Source organism: Xyrauchen texanus, chromosome 28, assembly GCF_025860055.1.
Source record: "Xyrauchen texanus isolate HMW12.3.18 chromosome 28, RBS_HiC_50CHRs, whole genome shotgun sequence".
Lineage (NCBI taxonomy): Eukaryota > Metazoa > Chordata > Actinopteri > Cypriniformes > Catostomidae > Xyrauchen > Xyrauchen texanus.
In genome coordinates, this window is record NC_068303.1 from 9,436,777 (window position 1) to 9,459,263 (window position 22,487).

Below are 22,487 nucleotides of genomic sequence, written 5' to 3' on the forward strand. Positions count from 1 at the left end.
AACAGCACTGTCAAAGGACAGCCAGCAGAGTCATCGTTTGGATTACATGATATGAAAGGAAGAGCATGACAGAATTATCAATAAGCTCAGCAAGCAAAAAAAAAAAGAGAATCATCTGATGATGCACTGTGGCTGTGAATTTATCCTGAGCACATGCGCTCTCAGAGGAAATTTCAAGTACAGGGTTAATGAATATCATTAATAATGAAAGAGCACTGAGTGATTGACTTACAGGATCAGCTGGTGCAATGTTAGAATCAAATTGGGTCAGAGTTTGTGAGCTTGAGGAGCGTTCGCTAAAAGTCTCCCACTGCTGGAGAGACAGAGCAGAGACATGTCAGCATGGCGGAGCCACTCTACTCCTAACACACGCAAACAGAGGCCATAATACAACAAAAGACTATCACTGACAGGAGTAGAAAGAGAATTCTAGGAAGTACAACCTCTGCTATATTATCGATTGTGCTGGTGCACATGATCTAGTGTCCATTAAGTAACTATTGTTTTCCTAATTCATGACGGCAGAGAGGGAGAATGTAACACTTTTTCATACTTGGAGGAAAAAGGTTAATGGTAATTAAAATTGGGTTTATCAAAAAGAGAAATCTTTAATTAGCTTCAGTTGAATGCAACAATTTAAAATTTGTTTTACTTCACCTTTAAAAGAACTCAAAGGTGAAGTATGTAATTTTCTTGATGTTAAAATACTTTTTCCTGTCCCACCATAATGTGCAGAGACAACTACAAGCAAGCCATTTATTATACACAGCAACATCGGCTCAACCAATGGCGTGAATTTGGGGCAGAACTACCTGTTTGCCTGACCGATGACAGAGGGGGAGGGGAGGAGTTTTGGCAATACTGTTTGGTAACACAAGTAGCACAAAATAATACTCACTTCAACTTTAAAAACAGCATGAAATAAAACAACCCCATTTACTTTTTTAAAGGAATAGTTCACCCACAAATAAAAAAAAAATCTCTCATCATTTACTCATCCTCATGCCATCCCAGATGTGTATGACTTTCTTCTGCACAACACAAAGATTTTTAGAAGAATATCTCAGCTCTGTAGGTACATGCAATGCAAGTGAATGGGATTCAAAACTTTGAAGCTCCAAAAGGCACATGAAGGCAGCATAAAAGTAATCCAAAATGTAACAAAATTTTCACTATAATCTTGCGATCTACAGTTTCCTTTTGTGATCATGATTTCAAGCTCGATTACACTTCCTTGCGACATCTGTGTAATCGAGCTTGAAATCATGATTGTACCACGAGACTGCAATGGCAAATAATAGACAGTAAAAATTGTAAAAAGTTACATTTTGGTCTGTTCTCACCCAAAATTGATTGGATCGCTTCAGAAGACATGAATTAAACCTATGGAGTCATATGGATTAATTTTATGCTAATTTAATGTGCTTTTTGGAGTTTAAATTTTTTTAACCCATTCATTGACATTGAAACATTTTCATAAAAATCTTCATTTTTGTTCTGCAGAATGAAGAAACTCATAGACATCTGGGATGGAATGAGGGTTAATATATGCTGATGAAAGAAACATAATTTATGGGTGACATATTCATTTAATAAATGTCCTTAGTTTGACTATGCATGATTCATTAGTACGATTCATGTTACTCTAAAGGAATGTTTTTATTTTCATACATTTTCATAATCACAATGTAAAAACGTTCTCAGCTTTTGAAACGACTTCGGGCTGACATGATTGTGCATGTAAGGGCTGCGAAGTATAATATTAACCATTAATATTAAAGCCCATCATGATGGTATAGAACACCCATGATCTAATCAAATCCTGACATTATTTCCCACTAAATATTCAGTTTCTCCAAGAAATACATCATATTATCGAAGTTAATTGCGAATGCTATTTTATGATTTGTTTAATGGCATTCCTGGAGGTTAATTTTAGACTTAAATAAATTATTTACAAAACAGTGACTCAAGTTGTTTTGACAACAAGGTCCCTGCGTTCCCTGACAACGCTGCGAAGCACTGCGTGTCAAAACAATTCTCTTGAGGGTGTAACATGTGGGAAGATGAAAGTATGCTTTGCCAGCACCTTTTTTCTTCCGCCCAGAAGTGGAAGAATAGTAACAGTGATAGAGAATTTTTTTCACACTGAATGAGAGTATATGGAATATTGCAAACCTCATTGCTCTGGTTGAGCTCAGGCCAGTTCTGGTTCAGGGAAGGCATGGACGGAGACTTGTTTGGAGTGACCTCCACAGGGGAAGCAGAGAAGCCCACATCAGGGACAGGTTCTGGGACTCCTGAAACATACAGACAGATAAGAAGGATTGTCCAGACTTTTGACTTTGTACAAAATGCCTGAAAGAGAATAGAGAAATCCTGTGAATCCGTTATCAACGGACACAATCCATCTAAAATATTTGATTTTGAAAATGTTGCTTATGGAAAAGACCTGGAAAATGGCTAAACAGAGTATAGAACCTTATAGAACTAGGAATAATAATAATTAGCACACCAGCAGCATGCACATTAGGGCTGGGTGATATGGCCAAAAGTATTATCACAATAAGTGTCATTATTATCACAATATTTTAAAGTTTTTGAGTCTATTTAACCACTAGCTGTAACATTTGACCAGTAGGTGGCGCTAGTGGTCGAACATCATGAAACTTTGCAAGGACTCTCATGTTATGGTCTCAAATTAAGATTCAATTTAATAAGCAAAAAGTATTCCTATAATAGTGTTACTATTCCTGTTTTCCTTACATTTTCAGAATATCAAAAACTTAAGGCTACTTCAATTTAACCTAACCATGTGCATGGCAACAATAAGCAATGCATTTCCTTGCCTACAATGAAACCAAAAAGCTAGGAAGCGATCAAATCACAACCAATCAGAACATACTTTATGTTTAATATAGACCTATGAGGATAAGATTTTGGACAAATGAGTTGCGACAAATAGAAATCGAGCAATCAACAAAATTACTTGTAATGGGCTGGTCTGGCTAATACAAATCTAAAAAGCACATCGACTAAGTGGCCACATGATATTTTTATTACGGCCCATAAAAACCTTATTTATGTCCATGCATTTGGAAATTATAATTTGTACTTAAAATGCACAGGCCTCTATATATCATGTTCAGAAAAGAGTTTATCTGTGTCTGTGAAACGTTGTGAAATAAGCTGCAGTCAGTGTGAGGCTTTTCTGCTTACCTGCTGAGTCATCCAAGTCAATAAGCTTTGGCATTAGGCTCTCTGGGAGCTTTTCAGGAAGGTCATAACCATTTTTTCTTGCAACCACAAGATGAAATGCAGCACAGAATTCATCCAGGGTCAGTGCACCATCTTTATCAAAATCTGATAGCTCCCTGGAAGGAAAAGCAGGCTTGTCAATATTGATAAGATGAATATTTTAAGGTACAAGGAAGCACTGAGAGGCAGATATCAGGGAGAACTTCCTTTTACAAATACAGGACACAAACAAAAGCAGATGGCTAAGTTTATCAACTGATGTTGTTATGGAGTGGGCTAATGTGTTGCGGTTATATGTTCATGACAACTTACATCATGGTCATCCAGATTTAACAATCTGTATAAAACTACTTACCAAATGTGAGACAGTTCTAGAATAGGCAGTTTCGACTTCGTAAAGAATTCCTTCGCGGCAGAGCCTGAACAAAAGAGGACGGATACATTTTTAGGCCGCTAAGTTATAAACTGAAAGCAGTATTTTACATAAAATATGCAGTGACTGTAAAAACAAGAACTCACTGACCAGGGATTAAACCAGTGAGATCAGTCTGAATGGTCTTAAACTGGTTTATGTAATACTGTCTTTGCTCATCTGTGATTTTCCAGGGGTCATCGTAACCGCTGGTCTGTCTTTGGATTTCATTTATATTCAATGCAGACAGCACAGTTCGTCCTGTAATGCTCTCCGGCTGGTATTCATGGTAGAAACATATACGTGGGAAAAATATAAATTATCTTAAGCACATTTTAAGTAATATTCCATGTTCAATACAAGTTAAGGTCAATCGACAGCATTTGTGGCATAATATTGCTAAACGCAAAAATTATTTTGACTTGCCCCAACTCTTTGAAAAAAGTGAGCAAAGACGCTGAATACCACCACTGTAGTTGCAAGGGAGGGTAGAGTCACATGGGGTAACTGGTCGCAATAATGGAAGGAATAATGTGGTTCTCACTCTCAGTGGGGCGTGTGGCGAGTTGTGCATGGATGATGCGGTAATCAACATGCTACAAATCAAATGCCATCAATCAAATGCTGTTGATTGAGCATAACTTGTATTGAACCCAAATATTGTTTTAAGCTATTTTGTCCAGATTGCGTGTTGAAGCTTTAAGTACCTAATTCTCTGAGGTTAAAGTTGTCATGGTACCAAAAGTCAATATCAGTGCCTGCAAAATTTCTTGATACCAATTTCGATACAATAGCAAAAACTTGTTTTGTTCATGTTCATGAACACTTCTTAAACTAAAAAACTGTTAATGTTAATATAAATATGATACAATTAAACAAAGTATTTGTCAATTAAGTAAATATTCCTTCAAGTTTTTTTAAGGTAATCGTGCAATAATCATTTATTACACAGAAATATTAGAACAGAAATAATGGAATCAGTACTACAGACACTAAAAAGACTGGTTTCATTACTTTTTCAGTTGCATTAAAGAGTAAGCACAGTCAAAGGTAATTTAAAAATATAACATTATGCCTGTATAAATGGTGACAAGCAAGCATTTAAAATGGCAAAAAAGCAACTATAAAACTCTTTATTATAATTTTTTCTTCACATTTTAGAATAATAGTAAAGTCATCAAAACTATGGAATAACATAAATAGAACAATGGGAATTATGTTGTGACTAATCAAAATCCAAAATAAATCAAAATTGTGTTATATTTTAGCATCTTCAAAGTAGTCACCCTTTGCCTAGAATTTGCAGACAAATTCAAGTACTCTTGACATTAAGTTAACCAAGAAGTTAACCAAATTCTTGAGGTATCACCCTGGGATGCTTTTTAAACAGAACTGAAGGAGTTCCCATCCATGTTGGGCACTTATTGGCTGCTTTTCTTTATTATCTGGTCCAAGTCATCAATTTCAAAAACTTTTATTTAATTAAATTTAAGTTTTGAAATGAAATAAATTAATATGGTGGCACAATTATATTTTTGTCTACAAAACTAATTTCAAACATTTAACCATACGCCTTCTGATCAAAAGGTTTTTATGATCATGAGCAACATTTCAGTCAAGTGTTTCAAACGTTTTGACTGAAGTGTATATTTAAAGACATTTGCAAGTTTGCAAGGGCCATTTACACATTTAAATTAAACAGCATTAATAATTACTCGACTAACTCTGATTCAAATTCCTTGTAACTGGTTATTCTAAAAAGATATCTTGAATCCATATATTGGGCTTTGGCAAATATTGGATAAAGCCTGCTTTTGTGCTGCTGTGTACACAAAAGCAAACATCTGTTCTACCACAGAAGCCTAGGTAGTGGCTAGTGGTGACAGACTATGTATGGATACATGTAGGCCTTTGCTGCTGTACCTGAGCCGAGGAGGGTTGCATTGGAAGTGTGCTAGAAGGGGGCGTGTCTGTAAAGCTGACCCAGCTTTCCTGGACAGGAGGGGGTGAGTGGGCGGACCATATCCCATCACCTGTTACTGGTCCTGAGGTTAGACCGAGTGAAAAAGGGAAGAAGGACAAAGAGATAAAAGGGTATTAAATGGAATAGGACAAACTAAAACAAGTGAGGTATAAAGCACAGTCAGCCTATAGCAAAATCAAGCCCGACAGGACAGGACAGGACAGGTCTGTACTGAGCCAGGGTGGGAATTTTATTTATGTTTTGCGTTCCCTTGCAATACATTTTGTGTGCCTTGGCAATACATTTACAATGATTTACAACAGTAACCATTTTTAAACCATGATATTCTTAGTGAAACCATTATGATAATACAGGAAAATATGGTATAGAAAAAAATTATAATTTTGTATGTAATACAAAAATTCCCATAATTTTTTTAAGTTTTACACCAGAATACTTCTTGACACAACACCCAGTGGCTTGGGGACTCTCACTCACACTCATACATACGGGGCAATTTAGAGTCTCCAATTCACTTAACCTGCATGTATTTAGAGTTGTGGGGGAAACAGGAGGAGAACATGCAAACTCCACACAGAAAGGCACTAGTTGAGCCGGGACTCAAACCCAGGACCTTCTTGCTATGAGGCGACAGTGCTAACCACTTACCACTTAATTAGCATATGCTTTTTAAAATCAAAAGTTGTATAGAAATAAAATCAGAGTGTTAGACATTAAATACCTGGCTGTGCTTCTCTAAATGTTGGCCAAACAACTCCCGGCACGGAGGGCTGTCTGTCCAGGTTTCCACCACTGGCCTGCCGTTTGTGCTTCCTCCAGACATGGGGCGAAGTGGGAGGGGACTGGTGTGGAGACACTACAGGAGACGTGGTGTCCGGCTGGAGCCAGAGTTAAACACAATTAATTATTCTTTGACTTCCAGCCAAGCAGATGGGCTCATAACAACTCAGATACACAGTTAGCTGGCAAGTAATTTACTAGATCCAAAAAAGGCAGTGGAGGAACCTCGGGTTAAGTGAATTGCTACATGGCACATAGTTCATGAATCTCCCCTTGCGGTGTTCAAACCTACAACCCTTTTCAGCTCAGATCTTTTACCATTACACCACATTAAGCTCAGAGAGGTGATGGGATCACAACAGTTGAAAGGGCACAAATTACTCAAATAAAAATTCAAAGAAATTGCAGTTTTATGCAAGTATATAATTTCTAGGACCAATAACTGTCAAAGCATTTCTTTAAAGGTGCACTCAGAAACCTTTCATGTTTCACTGACCAAAACGACAGTTGTCAACTAATAATACTGACAGGCACCCAGCGGCATCACACTAAAGCAAAAGTTACTAGTCACCAATGCCATTCCAGAAATGTGCATTTTGATGTCAGCCATGATTAATTTATTCCATCAGGAGTAATAGAAATAAAATGAGTAGAATTTGGCTTGTCATGTGGTCTCAAATTGGTAGCCCCATGAGGAAACTAGACACTGAGGATCAGGGAAGTACACTGAGTTATCTAGTGAGCAAATGCAGCTGCTGCGAACATATATAATATACATTTACTATCAGGTTGTTGAGACCATTCCAATGACAGTAAGTGAGATATATGCTGACAGAGTACCTGGGGATCGACGGTGGGCACACAGGGCTGAATCATCTCATGGGTTGACACTTTTTTGGTTTGCACTCTGCCTGGAGGTCTGGGGATGATGCCAGAGAAGGGCCCCTGGTTCTCTGCATCTGCAAACATGGCCGCATGCCTCGTCTCCAGCTCGTTTTTGCCCATCACAAAGCGAGGAAGGGGCAGACCCCTGACTATAAACACAGCTCCATGTTAGACTTCTGGATGACCAAAAGTGGGTTTTGCAGATACCAATAACTGAGGTGGGAAAACAGGCCGATATTTGATTAATCGGCCGATCGTTTTCAGAATCCACAGAATGAATGAAAAATTTCCACACAATGTAAAATGGTGCTGAAATTTAGAACAAAATTAAAATGCTTGTACCTTCTTCAAAGCCTTTGCCATCTGAAATTAATGAAAATATTAATTAAATATTACATCAAATGTGTTTGTTGTTCAGCAATAACAAAACACTGCCTTACAAAGCAAAATAGGTATTGTATGCTTCATCACTACTCAAAATATTTGATATTTTATTGTCACATGAAATATATGAATGATGTAAAAGAAAGGGAGTAGAAATAAAAATCAACTCAGGTTGTCAATTTAAATGTAATTTTAGAATGGCACTGTGTATATTGTACATTGTACTACAAATAGGCCTACAAATGTGTCTAATTTAATTGTTTATTTATTTTTTCAGATTTGTATATTTTACCATGCACTTATGTTCCTTTTGCACATTACTATGTCATAATGTAGGAAGCCTGGATATAAGTTTATTTTGTCAGAATGGAGAAAAATGTGGAAACCTTTATAGTCAAACAAATATCAAATGAAAAAAGGGATGTTCCTGTACGCCTGTTTTCACGCAATGTACTGTGCTCACACACAAAATAAAAACTCGGCCTTTATCAGAAATAATTTTAATTAAGATGAAGGTAAGCAGTTTCCATCATTCACAGATAATTAAGCAATTAGTCTAAACAAATGAATGATCGAACCTGCTAGTACAAAATTGTGGTTGTCTTACATGATTTATTCATTAAACCATGACTATCCGTCATATCCACAGTACTATCTACATACCTTGAATTTTCAGAAGTGTCTGTCTCTTTGCATAGTCACGTGACACTAGGGGCGTATTTTCCAGGAGGGATGGGGGAGGAGTCAGTTGCTGTTTTTTATTTTTTTTTTAATCTGAAACTGCATTTTGAGTATGAGTATGAGTATATATATACAGTGAGGAAAATAAGTATTTGAACACCCTGCTATTTTGCAAGTTCTCCCACTTCGAAATCATGGAGGGGTCTGAAATTGTCATCGTAGGTGCATGTCCACTGTGAGAGACATAATCTAAAAAAAAAAATCCAGAAATCACAATGTATGATTTTTTTAACTATTTATTTGTATGATACAGCTGCAAATAAGTATTTGAACACCTGTCTATCAGCTAGAATTCTGACCCTCAAAGACCTGTTAGTCTGCCTTTAAAATGTCCTCCTCCACTCCATTTATTATCCTAAATTAGATGCACCTGTTTGAGGTCGTTAGCTGCATAAAGACACCTGTCCACCCCATACAATCAGTAAGAATCCAACTACTAACATGGCCAAGACCAAAGAGCTGTCCAAAGACACTAGAGACAAAATTGTACACCTCCACAAGGCTGGAAAGGGCTACGGGAAATTGCCAAGCAGCTTGGTGAAAAAAGGTCCACTGTTGGAGCAATCATTAGAAAATGGAAGAAGCTAAACATGACTGTCAATCTCCCTCGGACTGGGGCTCCATGCAAGATCTCACCTCGTGGGGTCTCAATGATCCTAAGAAGGGTGAGAAATCAGCCCAGAACTACACGGGAGGAGCTGGTCAATGACCTGAAAAGAGCTGGGACCACCGCTTCCAAGGTTACTGTTGGTAATACACTAAGACGTCATGGTTTGAAATCATGCATGGCACGGAAGGTTCCCCTGCTTAAACCAGCACATGTCAAGGCCCGTCTTAAGTTTGCCAATGACCATTTGGATGATCCAGAGGAGTCATGGGAGAAAGTCATGTGGTCAGATGAGACCAAAATAGAACTTTTTGGTCATAATTCCACTAATCGTGTTTGGAGGAAGAAGAATGATGAGTACCATCCCAAGAACACCATCCCTACTGTGAAGCATGGGGGTGGTAGCATCATGCTTTGTGGGTGTTTTTCTGCACATGGGACAGGGCGACAGCACTGTATTAAGGAGAGGATGACCGGGGCCATGTATTGCGAGATTTTGGGGAACAACCTCCTTCCCTCAGTTAGAGAATTGAAGATGGGTCGAGGCTGAGTCTTCCAACATGACAATGACCCGAAGCACACAGCCAGGATAACCAAGGAGTGGCTCTGTAAGAAGCATATCAAGGTTCTGGCGTGGCCTAGCCAGTCTCCACACCTAAACACAATAGAGAATCTTTGGAGGGAGCTCAAACTCCGTGTTTCTCAGCGACAGCCCAGAAACCTGACTGATCTAGAGAAGATCTGTGTGGAGGAGTGGGCCAAAATCCCTCCTGCAGTGTGTGCAAACCTGGTGAAAAACTACAGGAAACGTTTGACCTCTGTAATTGCAAACAAAGGCTACTGTACCAAATATTAACATTGATTTTCTCAGGTGTTCAAATACTTATTTGCAGCTGTATCATACAAATAAATAGTTAAAAAATCATACATTGTGATTTCTGGATTTTTTTTTTTAGATTATGTCTCTCACAGTGGACATGCACCTACGATGACAATTTCAGACCCCTCCATGATTTCGAAGTGGGAGAACTTGCAAAATAGCAGGGTGTTCAAATACTTATTTTCCTCACTGTATATATATATACACACATACATACATACATACATATACACAGTACTGTGAAAACGTCTTGGTCATAGCACATAAGATGTTTAACAAAAACATTTGCCTTAAGATGGTTATATATATCTTTATCTGTAGTGTGTCAATAGGTAATATACATTTTAGACTCCCAAAATTTCTTCCTGTGAATACAATAGGGGTCGGTAACCTTTTTGACATGGAGTGCCATTTTTTATTTTCCTGGTTAATGGCTGTGCTGACATCCTCCCCAAAATGATTCAATTTTTTAGAAATAAGATGCATTTTTCTAATTTAATTGTTTATTTTTCATTACAGATTATATTATCAATATAACAGTTTGAGTGAAATGTTGTGCAAATCCTGATGATTATGATATAATCATGATACTGCATGTGAATTTTCACAGAGCATCTTGTGAAAGTGCTTTAATGAAAGAAAGCCTGTCCTTTTGTACAAAATCCCACAATATTAAAGCCACCTGCCTAATATTGTGTAGGTCCCCCTTGTGCCACCAAAACAGCACCAACAGGCTATTCTTTTCACCACAACAAGTCTAGAGACTATTGTGTGTGAAAATCCAAGGAGATCAATAGTTACAACCAATCGTGTGGGAGCAGTATATAAAATCATGCAGATACAGGTCAGGAGCTTCAGTTAATGTTCACATCAATCATCACAATGGAGAAAAAAAATTATCTCAGTGATTTGCAGTGAGCATTACTTTGAACTTATACCACCATGGCTTTAAATGATGTCTGAAAATAAATATTTTTGCATATATCATTTATTTAATACAATGTCCCCCAGGGGCCTGGGAAGCTCAGCGAGTATAGAAGTTGACTATCACCCCTGGAGTCTTGAGTTCGTATCCAGGATGTGCTGAGTGACTCCAGCCTGGTCTCCTAAGCAACCAAAATGGCACAGTTGCTAGGGAGGGGAGAGACACATGGGGTAACCTCCTAGTGGTCACTATAATGTGGTTCACTCTCAGTGGGGCGTGTGGTGAGATGTGTGTGGATGCCACGCAGAAAAGCTTAAAGCTTCCACACGTGCTATGTCTCCGAGGTAACGCGCTCAACAACCCACGTGATAAGATGCACGGATTGATGGTCTCAGACACTGAGGCAACTGAGATTCGTCCTCCACCACCCAGATTGAGGTGAGTCACTACGCCACCATGAGGACGTAGAATTGGGAATTGGGCATTCCAAATTGGGGAGAAAAAGTGGAGAATTGTTTTTTTAAATACAATGTCCCCCAAAATCTTATCACGTTTATAATTTGCAAGTTATGATTTATGCCTTATGTAATCCCATATATGCCCTTTACAGATATAAATTCATAAATACATAATATTAACCTCAGCCGTCCTGCCATTTACACATGTGCTTTTAAGCCAAGAGTTCTGTGGAGGAGATAATGGGTTTTTGGTCACCCGTTTAGTCATGCGGTCATGCTACTTTTGCCCATGTGTAGTGTTTTCACGAAAAGGATCAAAGAGTTAAAGATTTGATTGTTGGCTGAGAGAACAGACTTGCTACTAAATCGGTTGTGATGTATAATATACAGTAGGTAGATATTAGGCCTAATCTGTGAATTAATGATGTGTTTATAACATGAAATTCGACAAACCAAACAAAAACAACACTGACTGATATAAAAATTACAAAAACAAAAATACCTTTATGGTCCAGAAATGAGACATGTAACAGGTGTTTTATGAGGATGATATGAAGTAGACTGTTTAAATATACATCTTCAACCTGCACCCGAACAGCTCTGAAAATAATAGCCTAAAAGCCATAGTGATCTTGCGTCTTTTCATTTCAAACGCCATTATCATGTCAAAATAATGTTTACGTTTTGAAACATTACCTAATTAAATGAATATTAATATTATGGATTTCCAGACATGTGTATAACTGGGTTAACAAAGTTTATTAAGTATCATTCAATGCTTCATCTGTAAAGGTGAATTAATGAGAGAAAATGTGTTTGTTTTTTACAGTGGGAATAAAACTAGTGCTCTGTCCCTTTACGAGAGTGCATGCATGCTAAACAGACTACGCTGCACGGAGAGAGATGATGATGAAATGCACAGAGAGACGTGGATTTTCAGTCCTATAGAAAGAAACTTGATTTCTTGTGTTCCAATGTGTGGATTAGTAATTTTCACCAACATGTAAAACAGACGTAGGCCAATAACTGGGTTATATTCAATAAAATGGAAATAAAAAAAATAAAAAAATATTTAGACTTTTAAGCTTCTTTTTCTTTTGTACAAATGCTTAAATTGTCTGCTTCCACAATACATAAATATAATGTGTGAATACATGTATTTTTCAGCTTTTTTATATTTAGTAGAGAGAGCGAGAGAAACATGACATACAATAAACAAACACGCATTCTACAATACATTTGCATATGGCTTACAGGTGCAAATGGGTTACAAGAATACACAAACGCAATGAGGAAGTAATAAATTGTAATCATTTAAAGGGGTCATATAACACATACTATTATTTTATTTTTTCCCATAGTCATTTTTATTTTCCCATTTTTCAACAATGTTAAAGATTTTTTTTAGTGCCAAAAACAGAGAAACAGCCATTTTCTCTCTGACCATTACAATTAATCAGGCTTTGTGTTTTGCTACGGTGCCTTTAAGATTGATAAGTTCATGCCCTCTTCCCATGTGAAATGAGAAACTGAAAATGAGCACTTTGCTGCACTTTTACTTGTGACCTATTATTGTGCTGTTGACCACTATGGTTTTAAATGCCCCATCGTTCAAGAAAAGCCTCTTTGCCAAGCATTTATTACATTGTGACAGATTCACAAAACAATCTATGCTGAAAAGTGCCACTTACATTGTTAAGATCAGACTGAAATGATCAGGGATCTTGATAAAAAATAAACTCACTTTAAAGTCACTTTCTAATTTCTAATACTGGGATCCTTTGGATGGATATGCAAAGCAGCAGGAGCTACGTTTTGATAAACCTTTCCTCATTATACTCCAGGTGTTTTGAAATAATAGCCTCTATTTCCTGTATTCTCCTTTTCACTTTACCGGGAGTGGACAAAAGAAGTATCTGAAACCAAAATAGGCATGTTGACATGTACATGAGAATGGTAATTCTCGTTATTCTGTATCTGTTTGACATCAGAGTGAGAAGTTTTTGCATCTTTCAACAAATGGTCTTTTTGGACCTGGGAACGTAGCTTTAAATTCTGAACGTAACATTATGTTTTCATAATACAATCATCTAAAAAGATTAAGAAATAATATCTAAAGACACATCCTAGCAATGCAGGACTTGCGTTACACCCAAACACAAACACCAGTATTAAAAAAGGCCCTTGTGTTTGGAATATACACATCCAGTCCTTTTCAGTGAAGAGGCACTAAGATTATCCTCTAATTCTTGTTATGTAATAGCTGCCACTGCCACAATGGATTCATTTGCAAAATGAGTGTCTGCAGAATTGCATGGATGTAATAGCTTCACATTAAAGTGAGGAACAGAACATCATGATATTATGCATAAAGTGTACACATGCAGAACAGCTTGGATCAATAACAGGGTTTAAAAAGGTTTGTTTCTACTCACCACTATTCAGACTCTCCATGCGCAGAGGCAGTCCAGACTGGGCCAGTGCTATGAGCTTCAGTGCAATGTAGAATTGACTTCGACCAAAATGGCCGAGACGTGTGGCACCGCAGAGTTCAGTGATCTAAAACAATGAAAAATGATCTCTCATTTAAAAATAAAAAACATAACATCTATACACAAAACTAGGGTAAACCATACAATACCATGACCAGAGATGAACATAAATCAATCCTCGTAAAGTTCTGCAACCAATATAAATATAAACTTACAAATTGACAATAAATGCACAGCCAGACAAAAGTGGCATAGTTGTTCAACTGTCATAGAATGTGGGGTTCAATGTAAGCCAATTAGTCTACGCCTCTAATCCACATTGGATTGGCATTCTCCCTCCACCAAAACTTTAAAAAATTCTCTATAAAAAGGCACACTCAGTAATCTTTTCCTCATTAATAAGTTTAACTCTTAAAGACATGAATTTTAATTTAGCAAAATATGTAGGAAATCATGACCATCATGACATTAAAATGAAGACTCCAGTAATATCAATAACCTTAATAAAAGTTTTATTGTACATGGAGAGGGTCCGCACATGGGGGCTGCCATGTTAGAATCACATGGCCAGCCGAATACTACTCGCTTAATCTCAGCAAACGTCCTGTTATTTGACACATTCACTCACTGATTAAAGTAATCAAGACTGACTGTGAATACTAAATTTCTACAATGGCACCTGAAAATGAAAACTACAGATGTTACATCCAAGCCGCTAGGTGTCAATGTAAATCCAATGTCCAAGATGACACAAAGACAAATGTTACAGTTACAGTGCACATTTAAAAGGATCATTCACCCCAAAATGTTAATTCTTTAATTATTTACTGTGTATGCCTTTCTTTCTTCTTCTGAACACATACAAAGGTTTTTAGAAGAATATTATACTCTAAATCCCGATTTGCAATTTCACTTCAACATTTGAAAGCCACATGTGGTGCTTGTTTAGTTTCACATCTGAACGTGAACGTGGAGAACTAAGAAAATCATATCTAATTAAGAAGATATATATTTAACCACTTGATTCTTGTGGATTATTTTGTTTCCTTTAAGTGATTTTTGGTGCTACAAAGTACTGATCACCATTCACTTGCATTGGAAAGACCTAAAGAGCTGAATTATTCTTCTAAAAATCTTTATGTTCTGCTGAAGAAAGAACATCATACACAACTGGGATGGCATGAGGGTGAGAAAATAATGATATATAATAATAAAAATGATTTTTGAACTATCCCTTTAGTACTGCATTAGAGGTAGGGGCGACAATATAAAGTATCAATTGATAGAGATTTTGCTATATCGTGTATATTTTGATATGTAAATATCCATGTGCGCAGCTTGGATTTATCTATAAGTGGGCAGGGCTTCACATGAGACTGAGAGAATTGAAGAAACATGGACAGGGTTTATTCTGAGATTTTCCTGTTGTCACCCAAGCTAATATAATGACCTTCATCTTGCATTTGGTGCTTCAAAAGAGCAAACAAATCTGAACCCAGAAAAATTCTAAATGGAGAAAGTCATCTCCATAGAACAGGATGACTCCCACACAAATCAAGAAAATGAAGAGAAACTTGTTATTAAAACAGGTGCAATATCTGTTGTGTGGGCACAGAGCAGAATAATGTATTCTGCAAAATGTGTCCCATGACGATAATCACTCGTAATACAAGCAATCTGTTTTACCACCTCAAAACAAAACAAGGTGCACAAAAGAATATTATGAAAGCCAAAAGATCAACCCTGCATTAATTCAGTAATTTATTTTGCTAGAATTGTTATTTATTTTCTTCAAGAAGTGTTTATTTTCGTTGGATTTTTTTTTTACTTATGCTTAATATTCTTTGTCACATTGCTTTGAGAAGTTTTTTTGTTTATAATAATAATATTGGTCAACAACATTTCAAACTGAAATGTGGCATACTGTGAAATTTAGCATAAGTACACATTTAGATTTTTGAAAACAAGTTTATTTTTATTTATTTATTTACTTAGACATTGTTTGTCTTGTTCCAAATAAAGGAGGAAGTAGTTTTCATTTATAAAGTATTTAATTCACCAGAATATACAGTTTGCTAAATGGCCCAGTTTGATCAATAAAGCGCAAATGCTGTGATTTAATTATATAAAAATAACGCTTCAGAGTGGATTAGTGCTCTGCTCTGTCATCTCTCATACAACGCGGAGTTTCCGGTGTATGAGTGGTCTGCTTCACATATTCATTTAAATCTCATACGGACTAAGATTGCAGCATTTCGCGGTTTTTCGCAGTTTAATAATAACACAAGGACATATTAGGATTTGAATTTGATTAGTTGTGAATTTCAGTATAAAAGGAGTAACAGAGCACATCAAAATCCCACCAAATGTGTCACAGAGCCAAAAATAATAAATGTGAATCAAAACAACCGTAAATCAAAAGATAATAAGCGCAGATAAAAAAATAATACGCACAAAAATAAATAAAAAGCGCAGATCAAAATAAAAGCACAGATAAAAAAATAACAATGCATGAATCAAAAATATATATAAACACATTTAAAATATGCTGCAAAAAAAAAAAAACAACAAACTAATTTAAGCAAAGTCATCGAATTGGAAATATTCCACCTAATGTTATACTTATTTTGTGCAATCTGGCAACCATGCACCCCTTTGAACAAACTTAGCGATCTGTAGTGCAATATTCTGCTCAAAGAAAAGTGTTATATGGCTACTCTGTGTCCATTCTTGAGACTGCTTGTGATGTTTGGTGCTACTTTGCAGGTAAACCTTCTCAGTGATTAAATTAAATATAAAAGTAGATCTCGGCATCGTTGACATGCGAGCAAAAGCAAGCCAGAGACGAATATGTACATGTATTTTTTATTTGTGCAATTTAGAAATGCTGAAGTCCCTTCGCACCTGTATGTTAATCTAACTCTTGCAGTAATACTTTATCATATCAATGCAGCCTGTGTTATTCAGTTGTGTGCTGAAAGTCAATCCATCGAGGAGACCCGCATTATGACTCTTTTAGCATGTAAACGGGTAAAGTTTTAGAAAAAAAAAAAAAAGTAAACTCGCCCGCTTTGCGACAAACATAAAAAAAATCTATATATTTCTTTTTATTATTATTATTAAAACTGAATAATAAATTAACAGGGAAGTAGAGATGGCAAAATACATTTATAATCTCTGCCTTTATTCAGTTTTTTAATGCCTGATAGAAAAGTATCTATCTTTGTAGAGCAATATAATACCTCAGGCAATTGCAGAATAGTCTCACTAGTCACAGATACGCTTCAGAAAATTGAGTACAAAACTATTTCTGGGCTTAAAAGATACAAAAACCAAATCAATGCAGAACATTGTATCTCAAAAGCAATACAATATAGCCCCCCATGCACTACTTCCAAAATAGTTAAAAATATTAATAATTACACACATCACCTTTACAAATTTGTTTCAGGATTTTACATGAGTAAAAAAACCCAACTGTTTCTTATGAAATAATCTAAAGGTAGAATCTATTAGACATAATTTTATATCAACAGTGGCAGTTTTCATTAAAGTTTCAAGATGTGTTTCTGCTAGTATTTATTTTTCATAAATACATTAATTTATTATTATTATTTAAGACTAGCACACTGACCTAACCATGGTAATGAGGAGCCTTTCCTTCTGTGTAATATGTGTATAAATATGTAATATTAGTTAACAAACGAGATAATAATGGGCTCATATAAGTAAATATGCTCTTCAATTTTTAAAAGGGGAGAGAAAACTTCCTGTAGATTTTGTTGTTGACATCATCAACAAAAATAATGTCACATGATGCATGTTTTTGTACTGGAAAACCATAAACAAAACTATGCAACATAAAAGGAAATGCAACCCAGGATACATTAAATACAGGTTATGTTTATTCTATGGCAGGTCAACACTTGATTTCCAATGTAAAATCTGTCCTGAAGCAAAACCAGTTGAGAAGCGCTGAGATAAAGGTAAAGACAGGAGGAGTCTGGCTGTGCTGTCGTGCACCTACAGTATATGTTAACTATTAATAATCATAGGACATTACTCCAAAAGCTCACACAGCTGATGTTATTTTTCATTTAGTAGTTCATTTAACATGCTATGCTAACATGTAAACGAACATGCTTCAGTTATATAACATGTTATAGATACATGATATTTTTTAAATGTTTATAATTCTGTTTATTATAATTCTGTTAGCTTTCTTATGTTTTCTATTTATTTATTTTCAAAAGGGAGACTTTTTTTTTTTACACATATGTACAAAGAGTGGATGCCGCATCATTCTTAAAAGTGTAACACATACTTCAATAAAATAAATGGTTTCAAGTTTCAATTATAATAAAGTGTTTGCTCAAAAATAAATAAATAAATAACCCTTCTGTTTTCTCTAATAATAGTAATTGTGTAATACCGTATACCGTGATATTTTCTGAGACGGTTATCATACCATGGAAATCTCATACCGTTGCAACCCTAATCAGTACATAATGGCACATTCAGCAACATGGAAAAGCAGATCGGAACACACGACTACATTCGTACAGCTAGTAAAAACACTCATAAAACATCCATACCAACCCAGCATTGTTTTTTAGATATGCACCCAATCACCTACAAACAAGGAAGTCTTAAATAATGCCTAAACTAAAGACTCTGCTAACTAAATTCAGCTGACTCAGCTGACTCAGCTGACTCGATACATGTGTTAACTGAGTATGATAATGGCCTACTCGGACAACACCTTGTTTCCTAGAGCTGGCAGAAAATACTCAAAACAGACACAAGCAGCGTATCTATCAACCACAAATAATATAATATTGAGCAGCAGCTGTCGGAGTTGCACTGAAGTGACATCACCTCCCGTCTTCAAATTATAATCTAGAGGAGCTGTCGATCAAGAACTAGTGGTCCAATAGGGATGCAAAACACCACCTGATTTACATGAAACTCTACTCACAAGATTTGGAAAATCAGGCGCAGAATTTGGAAACAAAAGCAAAGAAAAATACAGTGCAAGCGGAATTGTCAGACAGCATATTTTAAACGTGTTTATATATTTTTGATTCATGCTTGTTATTTTTTATATGTGCTTATTATTTTGATCTGCGCTTTTTATTTATTTTAGTGCTTATTTTTTGATTCACGCTTATTATTTTTGGATCTGTGATCGTAATACATTTGGCAGGATTTTGATCCCATACATGCTCAAATAAGCATGTGAGCATTTGAAAGCAGTCGTGTGTAAGTAAGACTGTGTGCGGGTAATGAATTAAGTTGGTGCTCGGTACTAAAGGTACTGTAGAAACACTGTAATAGTTACATCTTTTTTATTTTAGTACCGACTTGGTACCAAAGTACCGGTACTTTTGACAACACTAGTTTTAAATGTTTAATTGTATAACATAATATCAACATGAAAAATGCACATTCTGACTCCAGCTCTGAATATCTCCCAGTCATGATCACACACAGGCAATGTCCTGGTAAGCTTAAATCATTAGATTCATCCTCTGGAGGTGAAGTACCGAAACACGATTGACATAAAATGTTCTTCTGCAAATTGCTTGCACAGATGTTGCTAGAGAGCACAGCGTAACATGGTGCAGCTTTAACCAAATTCTTATTTTACACTATATATTTGCTGTAAAAAAAAAATTGTTAGAAAGAACATGTTGATATTTTTCTCACAAAATATAGGCCTTTTGAATGGCAAAGGTAAAAAAAAAAAAATCACTGTTCAACAATTGTTAAAAAAAGACTATAAATTGCTCAGTCACACACTGTATCTAACGTACAGTAAAAGAAGATACACTCTTTACTGGCAAATCAATGATTTACCTTTTCAAGAAACACTGGCATCAGATATAGGACAAGTCATAATTTGCACAATTACATTTATTTTTTAACAGATATTTCTCTGTGCACAGCTAAGTTTGATGAGCGTTGACATAATTCATCAAAAAATCACCACACTGTAAAGAAACGGAATCCATTCTAAGCCACTTCAAAAACCAAACCATGAAAGGGTCTCTAGCTAGAAGATGCTTGACAGCTTGCAAAACTGTCAGAGCAGAATTTGTTTTTATATGCATTGTCTATAGATCATGTAAAGGCATTGTAGCTGTATAATAATTATATGCAAGTGACCATCAGATTGTTTTGTCAATCCAAATCATCAAAACAAATCATCAAGTACGGTTTTATAATCTACCTTACTAAAAGGGTCACATCACAACATCTGAATAACTATTAGCTAATACCTCCTGGGATCAATTCATCCAATGCTTTAGATCAAAATGTATGATGATTGCTGAATACATTCTTACAAGGCTAGAAGAGCATACCTAAATATTTTAAGTGTCCAAATTTCAATATCACCAACTTTATGAGATTTCATGAGCCATCAACCATGTATGGATCCCCTTCCAAAAGAAGAAAATTACTAAATATGCTCATATTTAAGAGGATGTAAGCACAACCAATACATTTACAGGCTTGCAAAACAGGAAACAAACTTTAACCCAACAAATGCATCACCCTCCATCTGTGCAACTCGGCAACAATAATATGTATTCATCAGCCTGACCTTAAAAGCTCTTTTAGCATAGTCCAAATTATCCATAAGAGCTCTTGACTTATCTGAAATGCTTGACCATTGCCATCAGTCACACATCTCCTTTAGTCTCAATCACAACACCGATCTGCTGACTAATAGACACATACCTGATGGACCAACTCACTTGAGAGCTGGGCCGCCCGGAAAAGGTCCAGAACCTTGCCATTGGAAGCCACTTTCTTTGTATTGTCCACATCACAGGAGAGGAAGAGTTCCGAGTAATATTTCTGCTCAACATCGCTAAGTGTTAAACTCTCCATCGTGGCATTAAACCCGCAGCTGTTGGCTTCACTTATCGGGCCAGTGACGTGCCTTTCAGTGTATGTGCAAAACAGGAAACTACAAAAACACTTTAAATGAAAAGTACGAACCCAAAAGAGGGCAGTTTGAGGCGGTTGTTGTTGTTGTTGTTTTTGTGTACCGTTACTCGCTGTCTTTGCTCTTGTCTTTCGGCCCTCGAAAAGTCAAGCAAACTAATAGAGACCGGGACGTCGGAATTCAAATGTAACAGCGTCGAGACTGGGTTCCGCCGTTGCTCTGGCTCTTTAAGCGGCAGATTTAGACAGATTTGGAGCGGTGAAGTTAGCGTAGCCGCTGAGAGATGTTACGAATAAAGTTTCGGGCTCTTCGGGCTGCTTCCCTCTGCAGACAGCGCCGCCATTCCTGGACCCCGTGACGTCATGGCCCAGGCGCGCAGGACCCGGATTGAGTGTGGCGTCATAAATGTGGCGTCATCACGTCAGAGTTGTTTCTAAAATAAATAAATAAAATAAAAAAACCTGATGCAAGATTGGTTTGGAAGGGATTTGAAAACTTAGATTTAGAGGAAATTGGGTTGTGTGACAGAATATTTGTATTTAATGTGATATTTTGAAACGTAATGAAGTACATAATATTGCACAGGTATTAATTATACCATAGAACCATAAAGCCTGCACAGGGGGGGAAATTAGCTCTCTGTAAATCCTATTTGTCACATTTTGTAAAATACACAGAATCATGTATTAACCTTAACTTTACAAATGTAAAAAAAATCATAGGCTTATAGTAATTGGAATTTATATAAATTTATTTTCTATGGGAATGTTAGTGGTGTTATTACGTGTGTGCCCACAAAATACTTTCTAAGACATTGTGGCATTGTTGCATTGGTTTATTTTCTCAATAGCAATTCAATGTATTATTTATTGAGGGAATATTTAATATGTTGTCTTTTTATGATAACGTGACTAGCTTTATAGCCTATTACATATTAATTCAGCAATATATATTTATTTATTTATTTATTTATTATTTTATGGCAAGTATAACATTTTAAACACTTTTAAAAATGAGGGAAAATTATTAAAGAGATTATATAAAAAGTATGTCTATAGCCTATATACTATACTGACTTATGATGCCCCTCGCCCTCTGTCTGACAGCGAAACAGTCATGAGGCACTTTGAGGCCAACAGACTGATGGCAAAAAGATCAACTTTGCCCCCCATTAGGTGTCCCACCAAAGATCCCACCCTAGTACCAGATCTGTATAATGTATAATTAGATGTAAAGCAAGCAAATATATTTTTTTAGATTAAATTCTTAAATAATTGATCATTTTATTGATTAAACACTTTAAGCGTCATATGAGAAATGTAAAGTTGAGAAAACATGCAAGCACACATACAAATGTTTTTGTATTCTATATTAAGTTTGAGAAGGCCGAGTCTGCATTGCACAGTAATGTTCTTGCCCAATTTCTCTTTAAAATTGTAATGATTTTTGTTAATCAAGTGGTCAAATGCTAAGTGAGACTGCTCCAACTTTAATGTAATTATAGCCACCAGGTCTGTGTGTGCAGTATTGCGTAATTAATCCCACAACCCTCCATCTCTCTTCAAAAAACATGCGAAGATTCACTGTACATATTTACAGAACATATTACAATTAATAAAATGTAAAGATGAATAAAGTAGTATTAGTGGAATAAATAAATATGATACATTTACTGCTGTTGCCTGATTACAATGTAATAATGTTATACATAAAAGTAACTGTAATC

General features: G+C 36.1%; 1 protein-coding gene across 8 annotated transcripts in view; it reads right to left on the reverse strand.

Moving 5' to 3' along the window:
* Positions 1–21,121, reverse strand: part of reps1 (RALBP1 associated Eps domain containing 1) — a 29,638-nt gene extending 8,517 nt beyond the window's left edge. For 4 of the 8 annotated variants that reach the window (XM_052095621.1, XM_052095620.1, XM_052095618.1 and 1 more), the window contains exons 1-10: positions 20,551–21,121; positions 13,750–13,873; positions 7,275–7,468; positions 6,376–6,532; positions 5,594–5,715; positions 3,782–3,947; positions 3,614–3,677; positions 3,220–3,374; positions 2,179–2,300; positions 233–313 (exon numbers count right to left, since the gene is read on the reverse strand). In XM_052095621.1, coding sequence (XP_051951581.1) covers positions 233–313; positions 2,179–2,300; positions 3,220–3,374; positions 3,614–3,677; positions 3,782–3,947; positions 5,594–5,715; positions 6,376–6,532; positions 7,275–7,468; positions 13,750–13,873; positions 20,551–20,703 — 1,338 coding nt within the window. In that variant the 5' untranslated portion in view covers positions 20,704–21,121. The remainder of the gene's footprint in view (positions 1–232; positions 314–2,178; positions 2,301–3,219; positions 3,375–3,613; positions 3,678–3,781; positions 3,948–5,593; positions 5,716–6,375; positions 6,533–7,274; positions 7,469–13,749; positions 13,874–20,550) is intronic. The other 4 variants (XM_052095624.1, XM_052095623.1, XM_052095622.1 and 1 more) reach the window with 3 other exon arrangements.
* Positions 21,122–22,487: the final 1,366 nt, after the last annotated feature.